The 17,959-nt window shown below is 40.4% G+C and overlaps 2 protein-coding genes across 3 annotated transcripts in view; both read right to left on the bottom strand.

Annotated features, from left to right (window-relative positions):
* The window catches only part of ATP7A (ATPase copper transporting alpha), a 116,198-nt gene extending 111,621 nt beyond the window's left edge, over nt 1-4,577 (bottom strand). Inside the window, exon 1 of the mRNA XM_074205999.1 lies at nt 4,473-4,577. The gene's annotated coding sequence lies outside the window, so the exon portion shown is untranslated. The remainder of the gene's footprint in view (nt 1-4,472) is intronic.
* A 7,540-nt stretch (nt 4,578-12,117) lies between these two features.
* On the bottom strand, nt 12,118-16,928 carry COX7B (cytochrome c oxidase subunit 7B). 2 transcript variants are annotated; one of them, XM_074200686.1, is made up of 4 exons: nt 16,787-16,928; nt 14,907-14,999; nt 13,479-13,603; nt 12,118-13,113 (listed from the first exon to the last, which is right to left on the bottom strand). In XM_074200686.1, exons 1-4 carry the CDS (start codon nt 16,824-16,826, stop codon nt 13,036-13,038), a joined length of 336 nt encoding a protein of 111 aa, XP_074056787.1. In that variant the 5' UTR covers nt 16,827-16,928; the 3' UTR covers nt 12,118-13,035. The 2 variants fall into 2 exon arrangements, with proteins under 2 accessions (XP_074056787.1, XP_074056788.1); XM_074200687.1 differs by lacking the exon at nt 14,907-14,999 and having other exon boundaries at nt 16,787-16,921.
* Between the last annotated feature and the right edge of the window lie 1,031 nt (nt 16,929-17,959).

Below are 17,959 nucleotides of genomic sequence, written 5' to 3'. Positions count from 1 at the left end.
ATTCAGAGTTCCATAGCTACTGTCTATGACACAGTTGGAATTCAGTCTCCCAGCAGTTTCTACTTGGAAATCTGTGATTTTGGGATGAACCAAATGAGTTCCCTAACATCCTGCAAGTTAGCCACAATTTAGAACTAAGTATTCTTGACTCCTTAAATCACCTGAAATACTGTCTGTGGTCCTGAATAAGTCACTCACCCTTCTCAGCAATATGGTTTTTCATCCAGAAAAATGAGGTCTTAGAGGGGAGTGAAAAGAAACATTTATTTTGTGGCAGGCATTAGGAGTTACATGCCTTACAAATTTTATCTCATCTGAACTTTACAACAACTCTAGGACGTAAGTATTATTTTTCCCATTTTACAGTTGAGGAAACAATAACAGAGATTTAGTGATTTGACCAAGGTCATAGAGCTAGTAAGTGTCTGAAGTTAGATTTGAGCTCAGATCTGAGTCCAAGCCCAGCACTCTATTATCTACTGTGACTTCCAGCTGCCTCGAAGAAGACACCAAAAAGGTGTCTTCCAGCTCTAAGTTCTTTTTGCTACCAATTGAGTATACCTCAGGAAGCTACCATGCTACACTCACTGTCAATGGCAACTACATACAGCTGCTAACGGCATGCATCTAAAAAAAAAAACTAAATAACTACTGATTAGAGAAATGTAAATTATGACAACTCTGAGGTACCACCTCAAACCTATCAGATTAATAGGGCAGAAAAGTAAAATGATAAATGTTGGCAAGGATGTGGAAAAATCGAGACACTAAGGCATTGATGACAGAGTTTTGAACTGATCAAACTAATCTGGAGAGCAATCTGGAATAATGCCGAAACTGCAGGCCCTTTGATTCAGCAATACAACTTTTAGATCTGTATCCCTAAGAGATCAAAGAAAAAGGAAAAGGAACTATATGTACAAAAGTATATCAAAGTATTGGAAATCAAGGGGATGCCCATTGACTGGGGAATGACTGAATAAATTGTGATATGATTATGATGAAAGTTTTGTGCTATAAGAAATGAGGAGCATAATGCTCTCAGAAAAACCTGGAAAAATTTAACTTAAACTGATGCAAAGTGAAATGAGCAGAACCAAAAGAACACTGTTCACAGGATCAGCAATACTATACAACAATCTGACTAAGCTATTGTCAGAAATACAGTGAGCTAAGACAACTCAAAAACAATTATGGTGAAAATGCTATCCATATCCAGAGAAAGAACTAATGGTGTCTGAATACAGATTGAAGCAAACTTTTTTAACATTATTCTTCTTGGCATGTTTTCTTTTGCAACATGTGTAATATAAAAATGTTTTGCATGACTATATAAGTATAAGCTGTATTAAATTGCTTGCTTTCTAAAGGAAGGGAAAGGGAGAGAATTTGGAATGCCAAATTAAAAAAAACTATTGTTAATTTTTGTTTACATGAAATTGAGGAACAATAAAAATTGAATGTGGGAAAAAAGTCATATTGTGGATACCTACATAAAATACCTTTTAAAAAAATCATTGTTAAAATAAATCAATCATCTTTCAAACGATATCATTGCAGTTAGCTCTGCTAAAACACCTGTACTGAGATATGAAATGTCCCTTTTATCCTAATTAACATTTTAAATGTATTGATTGGTAAAAGACTTATATGCCAAGGTTCTCATTTTCCACCTCAAGGTTAAGCTGTTGTTTTTTTAAGTTTATAAAATCTGAATTTCCCTTTCTAAGCTGCACTTACATGAGTCTAACTAAGCCCAGATGGAAGAAACTTGCAGCTAGATAAAGAAGAATGGAGATAAAAATGACTGTTTCCTTTAAGAAAGAAAATGTGTTATAATCCCAAAACAAACTTTCAAGGGCCTTCTAGAGCTCACCTGGAAAAAGTTAGCTCAATCCACAAAGTCAATGGATCAAAAACTAGAAACATTTTTATAGACCAGAAAACACTGGATTCTGTCACTCTGATAAAACACCCAAAAAATGCTTGCACTGCTAAGATTATATCAAATGATCACAGAATCAGAGTCCTATGTAACAGTTAAGAAACAGCCATGGACTAAAAATGAAACTTGCTCTTGGATCACATAGACCACAAAAAGATTATGGCAAAACGGGCTTATTCCTTCTTAACAAAAGAAACGTGTATAGTGGTTAAGTAGTGAGAAGGATGAGTCAAAACTTCAATGCCATGCCCAATTCTTCCAAGAAGTGTGTGTGGCTTACCTGAGGCAAAACTTTACCCCTCATAACCTGCTTCCCCACTTGCCAATGGAATCTTTTTCCTTCACTGACAGGTCAGGAAACCTAATTAATGTTTGTCAAGTGCTTTAATATTTAGATAAAAGGAGTTATAACAGAGGATATAAAATTGTAATATCTCGCCTGGAGCTGTTTCAGAAGCATAAGTCATAGTGAGGGTTTATTCTTGTTCTCTATTTGGAATCAATTTCAGTCCTTCTGGAGAGAACTCTACAATGAAAAACAACTTTTTATGCCAAAATGCAGAAGGCTGGTGGCCCTTTGGAGAATTAGTTAATGTTAATGTTAAGTTACCTAGAAAACAGAGCTCAGGCTCTGTGCAACAACTACATAAAAATAAGATATGTAAAATGCACTAGAGGAAGCAGTCAAAACTGGGAGAAGAAAGAAAAAATGGAAACCCTGAGGATGAAGAATGGAAGGGTTGGGGGGACTGAATTATGGGATTACTTAAAAGGAGTTCAGTGATTTCAGAAAACTTCAATATTCAAAGCAATATTTTAAAAGCAGCTCTTTAGTATGAGGAGTATTGTTGTGTTTTTCTCCCTTTTTGGTCTGAGTTTCCATGAGATTTAAACTTTATTGTCCAGTAATAATGACACCATAGGGTAACTCTGAGAGTCACGATTGCATATGTGTAACATACAACACTACATCACTATGATATCTTTCTTTGTTAAATAACGAATGTAGCGAATGCTCTACAGGAACTACCTAAGCCGTGTTTCCCTGTATTGATATAATTGACAACAGTGAAGAATCTTGTTGTTACATCAGGTTTTGCTTCACTGGCACATAATTAAGCTGCTTGAGAACCAAGACTATGTAAACTGTTTTGCAACCCTTAAAGGAAAAAAAGGCATCTAACAGGAATGGATGAAAAAGCACAGTCAAAGAACAAATCAGAGAAACAATTGATTTCATTGTAGATAAGGAGATTCAGTCAAAGTAGTATTAAGAGGAAAATAAAATATCACTATACATGTTCATCAGCAAATGAATGAGCAGTCAATGAACTGGACATGAAAGTAAAATGACTCGAAAACCAGTCACTTCAACTTTGAAAATAAAATAAGAGATTAAGAAAATTGAAAAGAAAAAGATTAACAAATTAAAATTAGGGAAAAAACTAAGCCATTAGCTAACCAAATTAAAAAGAATGAAAGAAAATTAAACATCAAAAATGAAAAGGGTGAATTCTCAACCAATGAAGAAGACAGAAAAGAAATTATTAGGAACTCTTTGCCCCGATTAGGTGTGTTCCAAAATTGTAGGGGGCCACAAAAATCCCAGTTTTCAATGGATCCCACTCAGGGAGGTTATGATTTATAAAATGAAAGAAACTGAGGCATCAGAAAGTCACAAAATTGGTGGCAGAGTGGGGATTGGAATTCAGGTTTTCCGACTTCCAATCCAGTGTTCTCCCTTACTATACCAGACAGAACCTGTAAAGAGATGCAGGATATTTTGAAATCGGAAGAGCAAAACTCAAAAGGTTCTAAAGGAAGGCCAAGATTAGCTTTCCCCGTGACTCAGTCTTCTGTGGCAATCCGAGGTTGCTGTCCCGGCTAGGGCTGAGTTACCCAAAAGCTAGCTTCCCTCAGTGGCGGCCTCCTTTCTAATTCCCCAACCGGCCTCATCACCTAGAGCACTTGGCGGAGTCGCAATACTTGGCGGAGTCGCAATAAGCTGCGAGCGCTGCCTGCCGAAGAGCTACCAGAGAAGTTTGAAAGCGGAGCCCGGCGGGGGAACCTGATTGCAGCAAGGCCGGTGTTCCTCTCTCCCTCCCAGCTTGCTCTGAGCTTCGGGCAGTAGCCGTAAAAGCTGACCGAGGGCCAGGAGAGCCGGGGCCCGGGAGCCGGGAGCGATCTCGGGGCTTGGGGTCCCGGCAAGGCGGTAACTCCGAGAAGTCCCACTTCCACGGGCAAGGGCGCGATCACCGGCAATCCGCGGCGTGCATGCCCTGCCATAGGAAGCTGGGATCTCGGACCCACAGCCGAACGGCCCGCCGCCTCCTCTTTTCGGGATCCTGCCCCGCAGGCGGCAGCCGCACCCCCCCCCCCCAGTGGCCGGGATCCCCGGCAGCCGAAGTCGGAGGAGGGGGTGGGGCAGGGACCCCGGGGCCCCTCCGGCTCCCGAGCACTCAGCAGGGCCCCCCAGCCCGCCCAGGGGAGCGCACCTGCCCCGGCCCGGGGGGCACGCTGGGCTCACCTAGTCTCACATCCGCACCTCGCCGAAGCTCCGGCACTGAGGGGCCGCCCGCTGGACCCGGCGCCCCCTCACACCCTGAGAAGGCGGCGGCGGCGGCACCTCCACACCGACACCGACACCAACACCGACTCCCCTCCAGCCCCAGCTCCTCCTCCTCCTCCCTCCTCCTGTCCCCTCCCCTCCGGCCGCCGCTGCAGCCGCCCCTCCCCAAGTCCCTCGCACTTCCGGGTGATGCCCCGGCCGGAAGTGGGAAGGACGGGGACCAGGAGGCCGCTCACGTGATCGGGAGGAGGCGGAGGAGGAGGGGGAGAAGGCGGCGCTGGGAGAGTTCGCGCCGCCCCCTACAGGTATCTAGTCGAAACGCAGCCACGGCGCCGGAAAGATTTTCTAAAGTCCAGCATTGAGATTGGATGGAGAGAGATGGATGCATGGATGGATGCATGCATGGATGCATCGATGGAGAAAGATGGATGGATGCGTGGATGGATGCATGCATGGATGGATGCATCGATGGAGAGACATGGATGGATGCATGCATGGATGCATCAGTGGAGAGGGATGGATGCATGGATGGATGCATGCATGAATGCATCGATGGAGAGAGATGGATGGATGCATGCATGAATGCATCGATGGAGAGAGATGGATGGATGCATGCACGGATGCATGCATGGATGCATCAATGGAGAGAGATGGATGGATGCGTGGATGGATGCATGCATGCATGGATGCATCGATGGAGAGACATGGATGGATGCATGCATGGATGCATGCATGGATGCATCAGTGGAGAGAGATGGATGGATGCATGGATGGATGCATACATGAATGCATTGATGGAGAGAGATGGATGGATGCATGGATGGATGCATGGATAGATGCATGGATGGATTCATGGATGGATGCATAGATGGATGCATGGATGGAGAGATGGATGCATGGATGGATGCATGGACAGAGAGAGATGGATGCATGGATGGATGCATGGATAGATGCATGGATGGAGAGAGATGGATGAGTGGATGGATGCATAGATGGATGCATGGATGGATTCATGGATGAATGCATGGATAGATGCATGGATGGAGAGAGATGGATGCATGGATGGATGCATGGATGGATAGATAAGAGAGATAAATTATACAGATAGAGACACAGACATGGATACAGACACAGACATACAGATGGATGAGAGATAAAGAGGTAGATAAATAGATCTAGACAGACAGAAAGACAGACATGAAAAACACAAAGAGGTAGAAAGATGGCTGGCAGGATGGCTGGATGGAGGAGGGATAGCTAGTTTAGATACATTAGCTACCTAGATAGAGAAATATAGATAGATAGACAGGGATTGATAGGTAGATGGATGGATGGATAGATAACCTACAGAGATAAAGACAGAGACAGAGAGAGAGACAGAGAGAGAGACAGAGAGAAAGAGGGAGAGAGAGAGAGAGAGAGAGAGAGAGAGAGAGAGAGAGAGAAACAGAGAAAGAGAGAAATGGATGGACAAGTGGATAGAAAAGTAGATGGATGGATGAATGAGTACATATAGATTAGATAAAGAGATAGCTATAGATATATGGATGGAGAGGTGAATAGATAAGTAGATAAATGGACGAATGAATGGGTGAATAGATGGATTAGATAGATGAGCTACAGAGATAGAGATTGATGGAGAGGTGGATAGATACATAGATGGATGGATGAATGGATGGATGGACAGATGCTTAGATTCAGAGACAGATAAATGGATGGGAGTGGATGGATAGGTAGATAAATGGATAGATGGATGGACAAACAAAATCTATAGATTAGATAGAGATAGATGATAGAATAAAGACAAGTTAATAATAGATGAACAGATAGGCCAACCCATAACATATCTATTATCTCATTTGATGCTATATTGTCATCCTAATTTTTTAAATCACCAACTAGTATCACTGAAAGCAGTATGACTGTATACATTACTCCCATACACACATTATATTTCTTATGGATTTCTCAAGGTTGTCTCTGAGCTAGAAACTCTTGGAAAATCACCATTCTTCAAAGGAAAAGGATACCTACAGTGTAACAAGACTTAGCCTAGAAGACATCCTTACTTACTCTCTACATTTCTGAGAAAAATTAAAAATGTCAACAAATCCGACATTTAAGAAGCAAGGGTCCACGACTTAGAAAGCTCACAACTTGACCAAAAATATTACTACATTCTAAAGTAGAAAAGTTACACAACCTGTTATTTTGTTGCCTTCTGTTCTTACACTCTTCCATTCCTCTTTTAACAAAGAAAATGTTTTAGGAAACTGAGAACTGACCTTTCCCAAGAACAGAGCCAGAACCCATAGTCCCTCCTCCCTTCCCCTATATAAAACAGAGAAGCTATTTTTAGGATCAATTCTTCAGTATTCAGACTGAGGAGTTAAGATTCCTTAACTAGAATTCTGGAAGTCTTTCAGTAACATAGTTGATATTAGAAAAGCAGTGGCAGTGCGGCTAGGTGGTGCAGTGGATAGAGCACCAGCCCTGGAATCAGGAGTTCCTGACTTCAAATTCAGCCTCAAACACTTATTACCTAGCTGTGTGGCTTTGGGCAAGCCACTTAACCCCATTTGTCTTGCAAAAACCTTAAAAAGAGAGAGAGAGAGAGAGAGAGTGGCAGTGGCATAACAGATAAGAAACTTTATAAAATATATAAGCCAAGAATATACACACACACACACACACACTATAAGTACATCAAGAAAACCTGACTTAAAATGCTACTTCTGAGGTGTATGATCCTGGATAAATCACTTTATCCTTCAGTGCTCTAATCTAAGTAACTATGAGTTTTAGAGAAAATGCCTCATTTGTATCAGTGGAGAAACTTTGTTCCCCCGGGAGTTTCCTGTATCATTTAAATCACACATCCACTTCCTATTTTTGTAGCCATTATAATATGATACAAATTCAGCATCAGCTGAAAATTTCCCTGAAATTTTCCTATTCATCATTTATAAAGCATTAATATTTCATTACACTCACATAAAACAGGTTTCAGTGATCCTCCAAATGATGGTCACCCATTTAGGTTTTTTTTCCCTATCACAGAAAGTGTTATGAATATTTTTGATGTCCTTGGAGCAAATATCCAGGACTGGAATCATAAAGATTCAAACATATAAAACCATTTCATTATCTTTCTGGGATACAGCATTTAAAGCAGGCTGGGTAGGCATTGTTGAAATCCTGGAACATTTTCAGAAACCTCCTTTCAAAGCCAATAGACTTTGACCTCATTCTAAGCATCACCTCCATCTCTTAGCTTCCCTGGTTGCCTTCAAGTATCAGCACAAGTCCCACCTTCTGAAAGAAACCATTCCTGGCCACATTCTTTTCTTTTTTTTTTCTTTTTTAAGACAATGGATTAAGTGACTTGCCTAAGGTCACACAGCTAGGAAATAGTATTAAGTGTCTAAGGCAGGATTTGAACTCAGGTCCTCTTGACTCCAGAGCCACTGCTCCATCCACTTTGCCACCTAGCTGCCCAAAAAACTATTCCTAATCCTCCTTAATCTTAATGTCTTCCCTAGGAAATGACCCCCCTGACTTATCTTGGCTATATTATTTGTATATTAGACACCCCACCCCCCAATTAGATTATGAACTCCTTTAAAGTATGGACTGGGTTTTGCATTCTTTGTGTCTCCAGCACTTAGCACAGCGCCTGAGGCGAATTAGATATTTAATAAATGCTAGCTGGTGGCAAAGTAGATAGAACAATAGATGGACGAGGATTCGGACATACTTATCTTCTTGATATCTTCAAATCTAATCTCTTAATTACTAGCTACTTGATCCTAGGCAAGTCACTTCACCCTGTTTGCCTCAGTTTCTTCATCTATAAAATCAACTGGAAAAGGAAATGGTAAACCACTCCACTATCTTTGCCTAGAAAACTCTCAATGGGGCCACAAAGAGACTAACACAACTGCAAAATGATTGAATAACAACAAAACCTATTAGTGAAGCATCTGCCCATTAAAATATTTGTCTGAGCTTTTAAAGGAGAATAGTCTAGAAAAATACCTTAATACAAAGAGAGAAATATTCTCCCAGGCTTTTCTATTCCTTTTTCTAGTATAAATTTTCCCCAACTTCAAAGCCCTAGCATCTTATCAGGTAACCAATACCACCTAGCTCATATCCCTTTGGTACACACCCAATGATTGTGCTTAAGAATCAAAGTGGTCTGCTTCCTGGTCATTTTATGTCTTTTTCAGCAACTTTTAAAGACTTTCTTACCTGCAAGTATTTGTCAGAAGTTTCTTTTATAGGAACAAGATGTAAATTCTCCAGAATTAATAGATGACTCATTTCGGTAGCACTTGAAGGTTGCCTAAATATTTGAGACACAATTACCTTATGATACCAGCAATCCAAATACTATCCCTATTTTACAGATACTGATATTACATATTATGCTCATTACACTTCAGATGATTAAGGACAATGGTCAACTAGTTCCCAGATAATGGAATAATTTCATTTTTGAATGAAAATATTAGGAAAATTCAGTAATACTGCATTTACTCTCACTTAAAACTTTATATTCCTTTCACTTCTAAGAAGTCTGTTCCAAAGGTTCACCCCCCCCCCCCTTCAAATTTACTTATCTAGCAATTCTCTCTATACTTCCTAGGACAAAAATTTTATATGGAAAATCAAAACTAAGGAGAAAAGCATTTATGATATTTCTTTGTATGATATGCAGTTCAACTCCTTAAAAAGTAATTAATCATAAGGTGATGGTTTTCAGACAGAAAAACCACTTAAAGTTAAACCTGATCTAAGACCCCTTCAAATCCTAGATTCACTGAGATTTTCAAGGTGTTTGTTTCTGCATGAAATGCTCATTTCTTGGGAGATCTAAAAAGGTGAAAAAGAATATCCTTTGACCCTAGACAAGGTAAAATCCATGAAAGGTTTCCTATAACTGCAATAGCATGACCATTAAAACTATTGACAGGCTAACTTTTACACTTCACGTTTTTATAATACTTGAAGATTTAAAAAGTGCTCTCCCAATTTTGGAAAAACAAGTATAATCCCTATTTCACAGAATAGGAAACAAAAGGTCTGAGTGGTTAACTGACTTACAGGTCCAATCATGTTACACTCATACTCAACAAGCTCCTTTAGGATCAAATCCAAAATCCTGTTTCCTATTCTGAGTCCTTTAAGACCTATGCTCCCTCCACTCTTACATTTTAACATGCCTCTCCTCCTACCACATATTTTTCGATCATGAACAAGATACTCTACAACTTGGCTCTGGGCCTTTCCTCTGGCTGTCCCTCCCACCTGAAATGCTTTCCCTTCTCATATTTGCCCCACCACCACCAGTTTCCCTATCTTCCTTCAAGTGCCAACTAAAATCTCTCCTTTTAAAATTTTTTTTAGTTTATTTTCTAACTTTTGAGTTCTCTCCCTCCCTTCCCCACCCATTGAGAAAGCAAGAAATGTGATCAATTATATATAGGAAATCAAACATAACATATAAATCACACCTTCTACAGGAAACCTTTTCTAAGTTCCAACATCTCTATCTAGTGTCAGAAAGAGCTGGGGTGGCTGGGTGGCGCAGTGGATAGAGAATCGGCCCTGAACTCAGGAGTACCTGAGTTCAAATCCCACCTCAGACACTACCTAGCTGGTTGGCCTTGGGCAAGCCACTTAACCCCATTGCCTTGTAAAAACCTAGACCTGAATCTTAATACCGTCTAAGACCATTGGTAGCTGTGTGACCCCAATTCATTTAACCTGTTCATTTTCCTCCACTGTAAAATGGGTGTATAAATAGGACTTACCTCCCAAGGGTTGTTGTGAAGATAAAGTAGTTTCTAAAGCATTAGATTATGAGGGTGAGCAAAGGGACAAAAATCTGCAAAGAGCCTGGATTCAAGAGCAAAGGTTTTCAATGATATTTATGACTTGTTCTAGAATAGGGTATCATCTGTACTGTACTTTCTCAACTGAAGACAGCTTTAAAAGGGTAAAACAAAGACTTTACTAGCTAGTGAAGAACCTATTTCCTCCCCTTCATAATGAGGAAAATACTTGACAAGTTGATTTGTTAGTTTGTGTAAGATACATGGAAAAGAAGGGAACGGAAAAACTAATGTGTTTCAGGAGACATTTCTTTGTCAGTGTGTTAAGACTAAGAATAGTTGTTTCCTTGACTAAGGTACAACCTTTCTGTTCTGTAGCAATTTCAGCTTATATTAATATTTCAAGAGAAATGTCAGATCTTCCAAATGATCTCAAAAAAATTCTAGATTTTAAACTTCAAAAGAACCTTAGAGATCATCTCTTCCAATCTTTATTTTACAGAGAAAGAATAAGGTCCATTAGGGAAAAGAGAATTGACTAAGGTTGCACTAGTGTCATAATCAGGATTTAAATTTAGTTTTTCAGACTCCAAATGCAGTGTCTTTTTACATCAAATTTTTACTTCCTAAATACATAGAAATTCTGTGGTGATGCTAAATATTTTCCAAACTGAGAGAAACTAATTTGCTACAGCCAGTGTACAGACACTTCAGCCAGATTATATTGCTATAAAAACATACTACCCAGTCTACTTTGGTTTCAATGAAATTTTATTTTGCACATCAAGCACAACATTTTTAAACACTTGGCAAAGCACATAAACATATATCCCCCCCCCCCCGTGTTGCATTATCTAGCAAAAGCCAATTTAAGATTAAAATGGACAATTTTGATCACATAAAATTAGTTTTGGCACAACCAATGCAGATAAAATTAGAAGAGAAGCAAATAACCGGACAATTTTTGCAGTAAGTTTCTCTAATAAGACAGAGGATATTCATTCATATTAATAAGAGCAAGCAAAAGCCATTCCCCAACTGATCTGAAAATGCAGTTTTCAAAGAAAACCAAGCTTTCAATACAGAGGAAAAAATCCTCCAAATCATTAGAGAAATGCAAATTATATCTCAAAGCAGACTAGAAAAGTTGACAAAAAAGGAAAAAGACAAATGCCAGAGGGGCTGTGGAAAAGTGGATCTGGTAATGAACAGTTGGTATAACTGTGATCTGGCCCAGCCATTGTAGAAAGCAATTTTGAACAATGTGAAAAAAAAAATTATTCAACTGCACATATCCTTTGACCCAGCAATCATACCATTAGTAAGATTATACCTTCAAAGAGATCAAAGAAAAAAGACCCTTATGAATAAAAATATCCATAACAAGTCTTTTTTGTGGTGACAAAGAACTGGAAAGGGCATAGTCATCACTTGAGGAATGGCTGAACATCTGTTATATGAATGTTATGGAGTACTACTACACTATTAAGAAACATGGGAAGACTTATTGAGTTCATGCAGAATGAGATGAGTAGATGCAGAAAAAAACAAGTTATTCAGTAACATTTTAAATGTCTTTGAAAGACCTAAGTACTCTGATCAAGGTGATGACCAACCACAATTTCAATAGATTCATAATGACGTATAAGACCAACCTCCTTGACAAAAGAGGTGATGGAATCAGGGTAGTACAAAACAAGACAAAAATTTTTTGGATGTGGTCAATCCAAGAATTTGACTTGATTATACATTATTTGTTATAAGGATCTTCTTTTTCAAATGAGGGGGTGGGATAGAAGGCAGTTTTCATTAACTAGCAAGATTACAAAATGTTTACATCTGAAAATGAGAATGTAAGACATTTACCATGAAGACAGTCATAAAATCTAGATTCAAACTAGTGAACAGATCATTCCATACACAGACCAAACTAAGCATGTTTTAGTATTTGAAGAGTTATCTGAAGAGGGATTAGAAAAATTCTGATTAGCCCCAGAGGGCAGAATTAGGGATGGAAGTCATAAAAGAAGCAAATTTAGCTTTGACAAGGAAGGGGCTGTCTTGAAAAATAGTGGATTCCCTCACTGCAGGTCTTTAAACAGAGACTGGATGACTTATTTGACAGCAAATGTATGGTCAGGTATGGGTTAGACAGGATGGAGGCCATTTCTCATTGATTCTGTGACCTCTTGAAGGGGATATCTTTCCCTTTAGGTCTCAATGACAACTCGATCTACTAAACAGAAGATAAAAGCAGAAGTGCAACAGATAATGGCAATTTGGTGGTCACTTCAATAGCAAACTAGGGAATTCAAATAGCATGGGACATAGTTTTGTGACCTCAATACCATTTCTGATTTATAAGTTAAAACTACTGCAAAGTTAGCTTCTCTGTGATATCCAAATCTTCATTTTGTTGGGAAGGGGAAAAGCTAATGTAGAAATGCAACAGTGCTCCTTAAATATTAATACTAATACATTCACAAGACCATTAAGCTAAGTGGAGCACAGGCTTTTTTATATGGGAAATGAACAAAATCTACACAACAAAGATTTGAAATCCATTTTATTACATTAATGTGACGTTACAATTGATAACAGACTACCTTTACTTCGTATTATTTTGGAATAATCCAGAATGGTGCCAGTTCTGACAGCTCTGAGGAAAAGGAATTTCTCCTTTACTGGCTTCTCCAATCTTTTGGGACAACTCTGCCAACAGGGGACAGGTTCCACTCGATTCCAATCTGTGTTGCCGCCTAGGAGATTCAAAAAGCTTTCAGTTATACCTTTGCAAATGTTAGACATGGCTCCCTTGTAAAGGAAAGGCAAAGCCAGACTCCTCTTAAAACTTTACAGTGTATATTCATGGAAATTTCACATTCAGTTGCACACATATCCTATTTCTGTCCTGGATACTTTCCTCTTTAAAATTCTACTTTCCACAGTCACAGAAGAACTAGTCAATAATGCCCCATATAATCCAGAAACTTCTATGTCCCCCTTTTCCCCACCCTAGATACCATGTTAAATGTTGAGGTAAATACTTTAAGAAAGTTCTCTTTCATTCCACATTTCCCTCAGCAATAATTCTATACTAAAAGGGGGATGTAATGATACTTACATATGCCCAAATGGCAAGACAGAAAGTGGCTCCACTTAGCAATATTGGGGTGCCATACTTATCATGAAAATTAGGCAGCCTGTCCTGGTGGTTCTGCCTCTCAACAGTTTGCTGAAAGCTGCGAACTAAAAACAAAACAAAGAAGTGTATCAGTTTTCAAGAAACCAGAGCAGGCTTGAATGTTATTTAGTCATAACCAGGAAGAACAAGTATATGACTTTATGGCACTACACACCTTTGCTTAAAATAAAAATATAAAAAAAGCATAAAACAAAGCAGGAATGGAGACAAACGCAATCACAGAATGAGACCATACTATGCAGAATTTCACCCAGACCCAAAACAAAAGACTCACTTTTTCCTCAACCAAGACTATAGGATCATAAATCTAGAACCTAGAAGGAACTTCAGGTTATTTAGTTCAATATCCTTACTTTAAAGATGAGAAAATGAGACCCAGAGAAGTTAAGTGATTTGCCAAATGTCAGTGAGCTCAGAGGAAGAATATGAAGCCCAGTCCTAGACTCCAGAGGCAGTGCTCTTTTCCCTATAGTCCTTATATAAATGAGTAGTGTGCCATTACCTCCAAATGGTATAAAATTATGTAGAATGAGAAGGAAAACCCAATTTTTAGAACATCTTATGTGTGAACTAAGAATGGTCTCAAATATTACCCAGGAAATCAAGATTTGGCATCCAAAGGATCATAGTTAATAGGATTTAACTTTTATTTTGTGGAGGGGAGTGTGGTGCCCTGGGAAAAAAAAAGATATATATGTATATACATATACACATATACCAATTACTAGTCAGTGAATTGATTGATCCTCAATTTTCAAGGTATTGAGGTCTCCCCAATTCCATGGTGAGTGTTTTCTATCCACTATGATGCATCATCTGCAAAATATGTTAATATGTTACAATGAGATGCCACCAAACTATGAAGTATAAGGGCAAATAAAATTCAAATATCTCCATAAAGCACAATGAATAAAAAGCACTTTTGTAAAGTTCTCTCCCCCACGGGAGCCATGACTCTAGTAAAACCAGCACTACATAGTGGAATCAGAAGACTTGGATTCAAATTACTCCCTTTGACCTTGAGCAAGTCACTTAACCCCTTGAGACCTCAGGTAAAATGAGGGGAGTGGAAGAGATTTCTAAATGTATGATCCTGTATACACCTGGGGGGAAAAAGTCCTAGCCTTTCCCTACTCCAAAAAGAGGAGCTTCAAAATCTTGTGAGTATAGTTGCTTGTCACCCCCCCCCTCCCAACTACCTCTGCTATTGCACCCCCCCAACTAAGATGTAATGGAGCCGCACTATAACCACATAATAGCATGCATAAATTTCTTTATGCCCTTTGTCTCCCCCCAGCTCCCTCTATGGGTGGCATAAAATTTAAAAATTAAATTTACTGTACCAACCTCTTGAGGTTAGTGGCAGCGAGGCACTGGCCTGGGAGTTGTGCTGTGTGAGGTCCTTGGGGACCTCCCCTCTCTGGGCCTCTGTTTCCCCATCTGTAAAATGAGGGGGTTGGACTAGATCAGGTGTCAAACTCCCAAGTGCAGCCGATCCAGATTCAAATGTAATTGGGAAATGTTTCACAAAATAAAAAACTCAATATATTATAATGTTATTCGGCTTGCAGGGATCCATTTCTAATTAAGTTTGACACCAGATGACTAGATCATCTCTCCAAGGCCCCTTCAGTTCTAACAAACATGCTATTATTTAAAAAAAAAAAAAAAAGGAAAATGGCCTCTTATGAGATCAACCATGATCTCCATATGCTAATGATGAAATAGCACCGGGATGATCACGATATAATTAGTCCAGGTTGTCCACATGACCCCAGGAGACCCATCTCCTTCCCTTCCTCCTAGCAAGTAAACAGGTAGAAAATTTTATTTAAAAGATGATTAGACATTAATATTTGATTTCTTTGAACATCTTCAAGAACATCCATTTATATAATCAATCCTAGACTATGAGCCACCCTGCAAAGCGCATGAAAATTGACTAAAAGGGCAGGGAGGGGGGGGATCTGTTGGACCCCACCCTCCTCATGCCCTACCCCCTCTTTCCACTCTTTTGATCTACATAGTCTTTATGAAAATTCGAAAGGAAGCTCCTGGAAAACGGAGTGTCTTGCTTTGTTATATCCCCTTCGCTTAGCATAGTGGCTGGTACAGAATAAGCTTAAAAGCTTCATTCATCCTTTCATTCATTCATTCAGTCAAAGGCTTCCTAGAAAGGCTAAAAAACAAAAAATAGGCTACAAAAACTGTATAACAGAAAAAGGTTGTTTCCTGAGGGAGTGCAAACCCCCTCCTTTGTGCTACATCATTTCTTCAGCCTACCCTAGACATACCATTTCTTTTCAGGCAAGACTGGGGAGGGGAGGGTGCGGCACAGGTCATGTGACTTTCCTTGGCGCATTGCAGGGGTATGAATTCGGGTTTCCTTTGTCATAAAGGTGGGCTGAGCCAGATCTGCAGTAGCCATTTTAGAAGCTGCCTTCCATTGGCAGACAATAACTCAAGCACATTCCCTGGACCCCCCCCCCCATCTCCAACAGCTCGGCCCCCCCCACCTCCAACAGCGCCTCCCCCCCCTGCAACAGAGTAAAAAAGGATTAGGGCAAAGAACATTGGAAAGAGAGGGTCAAGGTCATAGCATCCGGCTCGAAATGAACAAGGGAAATTAAGTTTCATCACAATCCAATAGGCAATTCCAAACGACACATACGTTTTACCCCACATCGGCCAGTGCTAAAGGGTTCATTTTGACAAGGGCACGGCGGACAAGAGATGCTTGTGCTGGCCCTGATGCTGCCACCCTGCACCCCACAGTTAGCCGCCTCCAGGGGGAGGCTAGTAGCTTCTTACGCCTCCGGGAACGATTAGCGGCATCCTGGGCAGGAGGGGCAGAGCCTAGAATCCGAGAGGCTGGTACAATGCCATTCCCTCCCAAGTCAAGGCAACCCTGGCACAGAGGAACTAAGGGAGCAATCGCCCAGGCCGGGCTGGGTTTGGGGGGCAGCAAGGTGGCTGGACAGCGGGGAGCGTGCCAGGTTCCCTCCTCCACCCAGGAGCCCAGAATGACTACTGCCCCCCAAGGCGCGGATGAGGACCTGCTCCAGTCCGATGGGCTCCTAGGGCACCACGCTTGGCAAAAGGAGGCGAAGGTGCCGCCTAAGCCACTAAGACCTCCGAGAGGGACCACAATGGGATTCAAGGTTATTGGAAGGTCCAGTTTGGCTTGAAGGGCTAACCGGTCAACAGGAGAAAACAAATGTGCTTACCCGAGAAGCGGCTCAAAGCCCTCCTAAACAGAGGGAACATCGCCAAAAGAGCAAGAAGAAACCACAAGGGACTCAGGGTGTCGACAGCGCGCCAAGCGCGTTGCTTCGTCCTTGCAAGAAGTCAAAAGAAACAAAATGGCCGCCTGCGGCGCTCACTAAAGGGGAGCAGAAACTCTCGCGACATCTCGAATTTCTCGTCGGAACTGCAGTCTTTTTCAATAGAAGGAAGCGAGACATGATTTCTGGGAAATGTAGTTTCGGAAACGAGTAAGAGCCGGGGGAGGGAACAAAAGAGAATTTTAATTGCGAATTTACCAAAGACGCGCCTTCGAATGTCAAATAGAATCAGGGCGGAGACAGGGGCGGGGACCTTTTTAGGGATCTTTAGAAATTCCGTTCCTAGGCAAAAAACGTGATGTCGGCCTTGGGTCTGATCAGGAAATAGACGTAGAACCCTCTCTTTGCCCTTTTCGGTGAGGTAATCCGTTTTTGCCGCAGTGCAGTCGGTTTCGAGGTGACGTCTTCTCCTTTCCCAAAATGGACTGCATTGGCCTCCGCATAGAGGCATGGAGTCGAATCTCATTTCTGACATTATTGGCTGTTTTTCCTTCCCACTCCTTGGCAAGTCGGGACTCATTTCTTTCTTTTCCTTTGTCTTTCTGACTCTGTCCTGCTCAATATTACTCAATATGATAATAATAATAATAATAATAACAATAATAGTAATAATAATATCAGTTCTGGGTTTGTTTTTAAATGGCTCTAAAGGCAAAGAAACAAAAGATGGACATCAACTATATATATATATATATTCTTGCAATTTAGGAGGAGAGATCTGAAAAAGATACTGTCATATTCCCCCATGAAATAGCTAAATACAATTTACTTAGGGATATGTTGTAAAACTAGAAAGAGGGGAAATGTAACCTTCAATCCCCCCCCCAAAGTCTTCTTAATTTAGAGAAAATTAACTAGCTCTTCTTACTTCAAGGACAGCTGAATTAATTGTTGATTGAACATTAAACATAATCTTATGGGGTGGTGGAAAGGAAAATCTCCAGTACTCTTCTAGTAATCATTTTTAAAAAGGAAAGGGAAGAAATAAAATGCTTTTATTATGTAGCCTGTATAATTTAAAGACTTGGAAACCCAGTTGTCCTAGAGGGCCGAGAA

The sequence above is a fragment of the Macrotis lagotis genome, chromosome X, assembly GCF_037893015.1.
Source record: "Macrotis lagotis isolate mMagLag1 chromosome X, bilby.v1.9.chrom.fasta, whole genome shotgun sequence".
Lineage (NCBI taxonomy): Eukaryota > Metazoa > Chordata > Mammalia > Peramelemorphia > Peramelidae > Macrotis > Macrotis lagotis.
The sequence above is the reverse complement of the archived record's forward strand: the minus strand, read 5'-3'. Positions and strand labels throughout refer to the sequence as shown.

Bases quoted from the DNA above. Each gene is read 5' to 3' on its own strand.
- COX7B (XM_074200686.1), bottom strand. From the start codon at position 16,826: ATGTTCCCTCTGTTTAGGAGGGCTTTGAGCCGCTTCTCGG. The intron at 13,604-14,906 runs GTTGGTACAGTA...TTTTGTTTTTAG, and splicing joins GCTGCCACTAACCTCAAGAG to TTCGCAGCTTTCAGCAAACT. The intron at 13,114-13,478 runs GTAAGTATCATT...TGAATCTCCTAG, and splicing joins GTCTTGCCATTTGGGCATAT to GCGGCAACACAGATTGGAAT.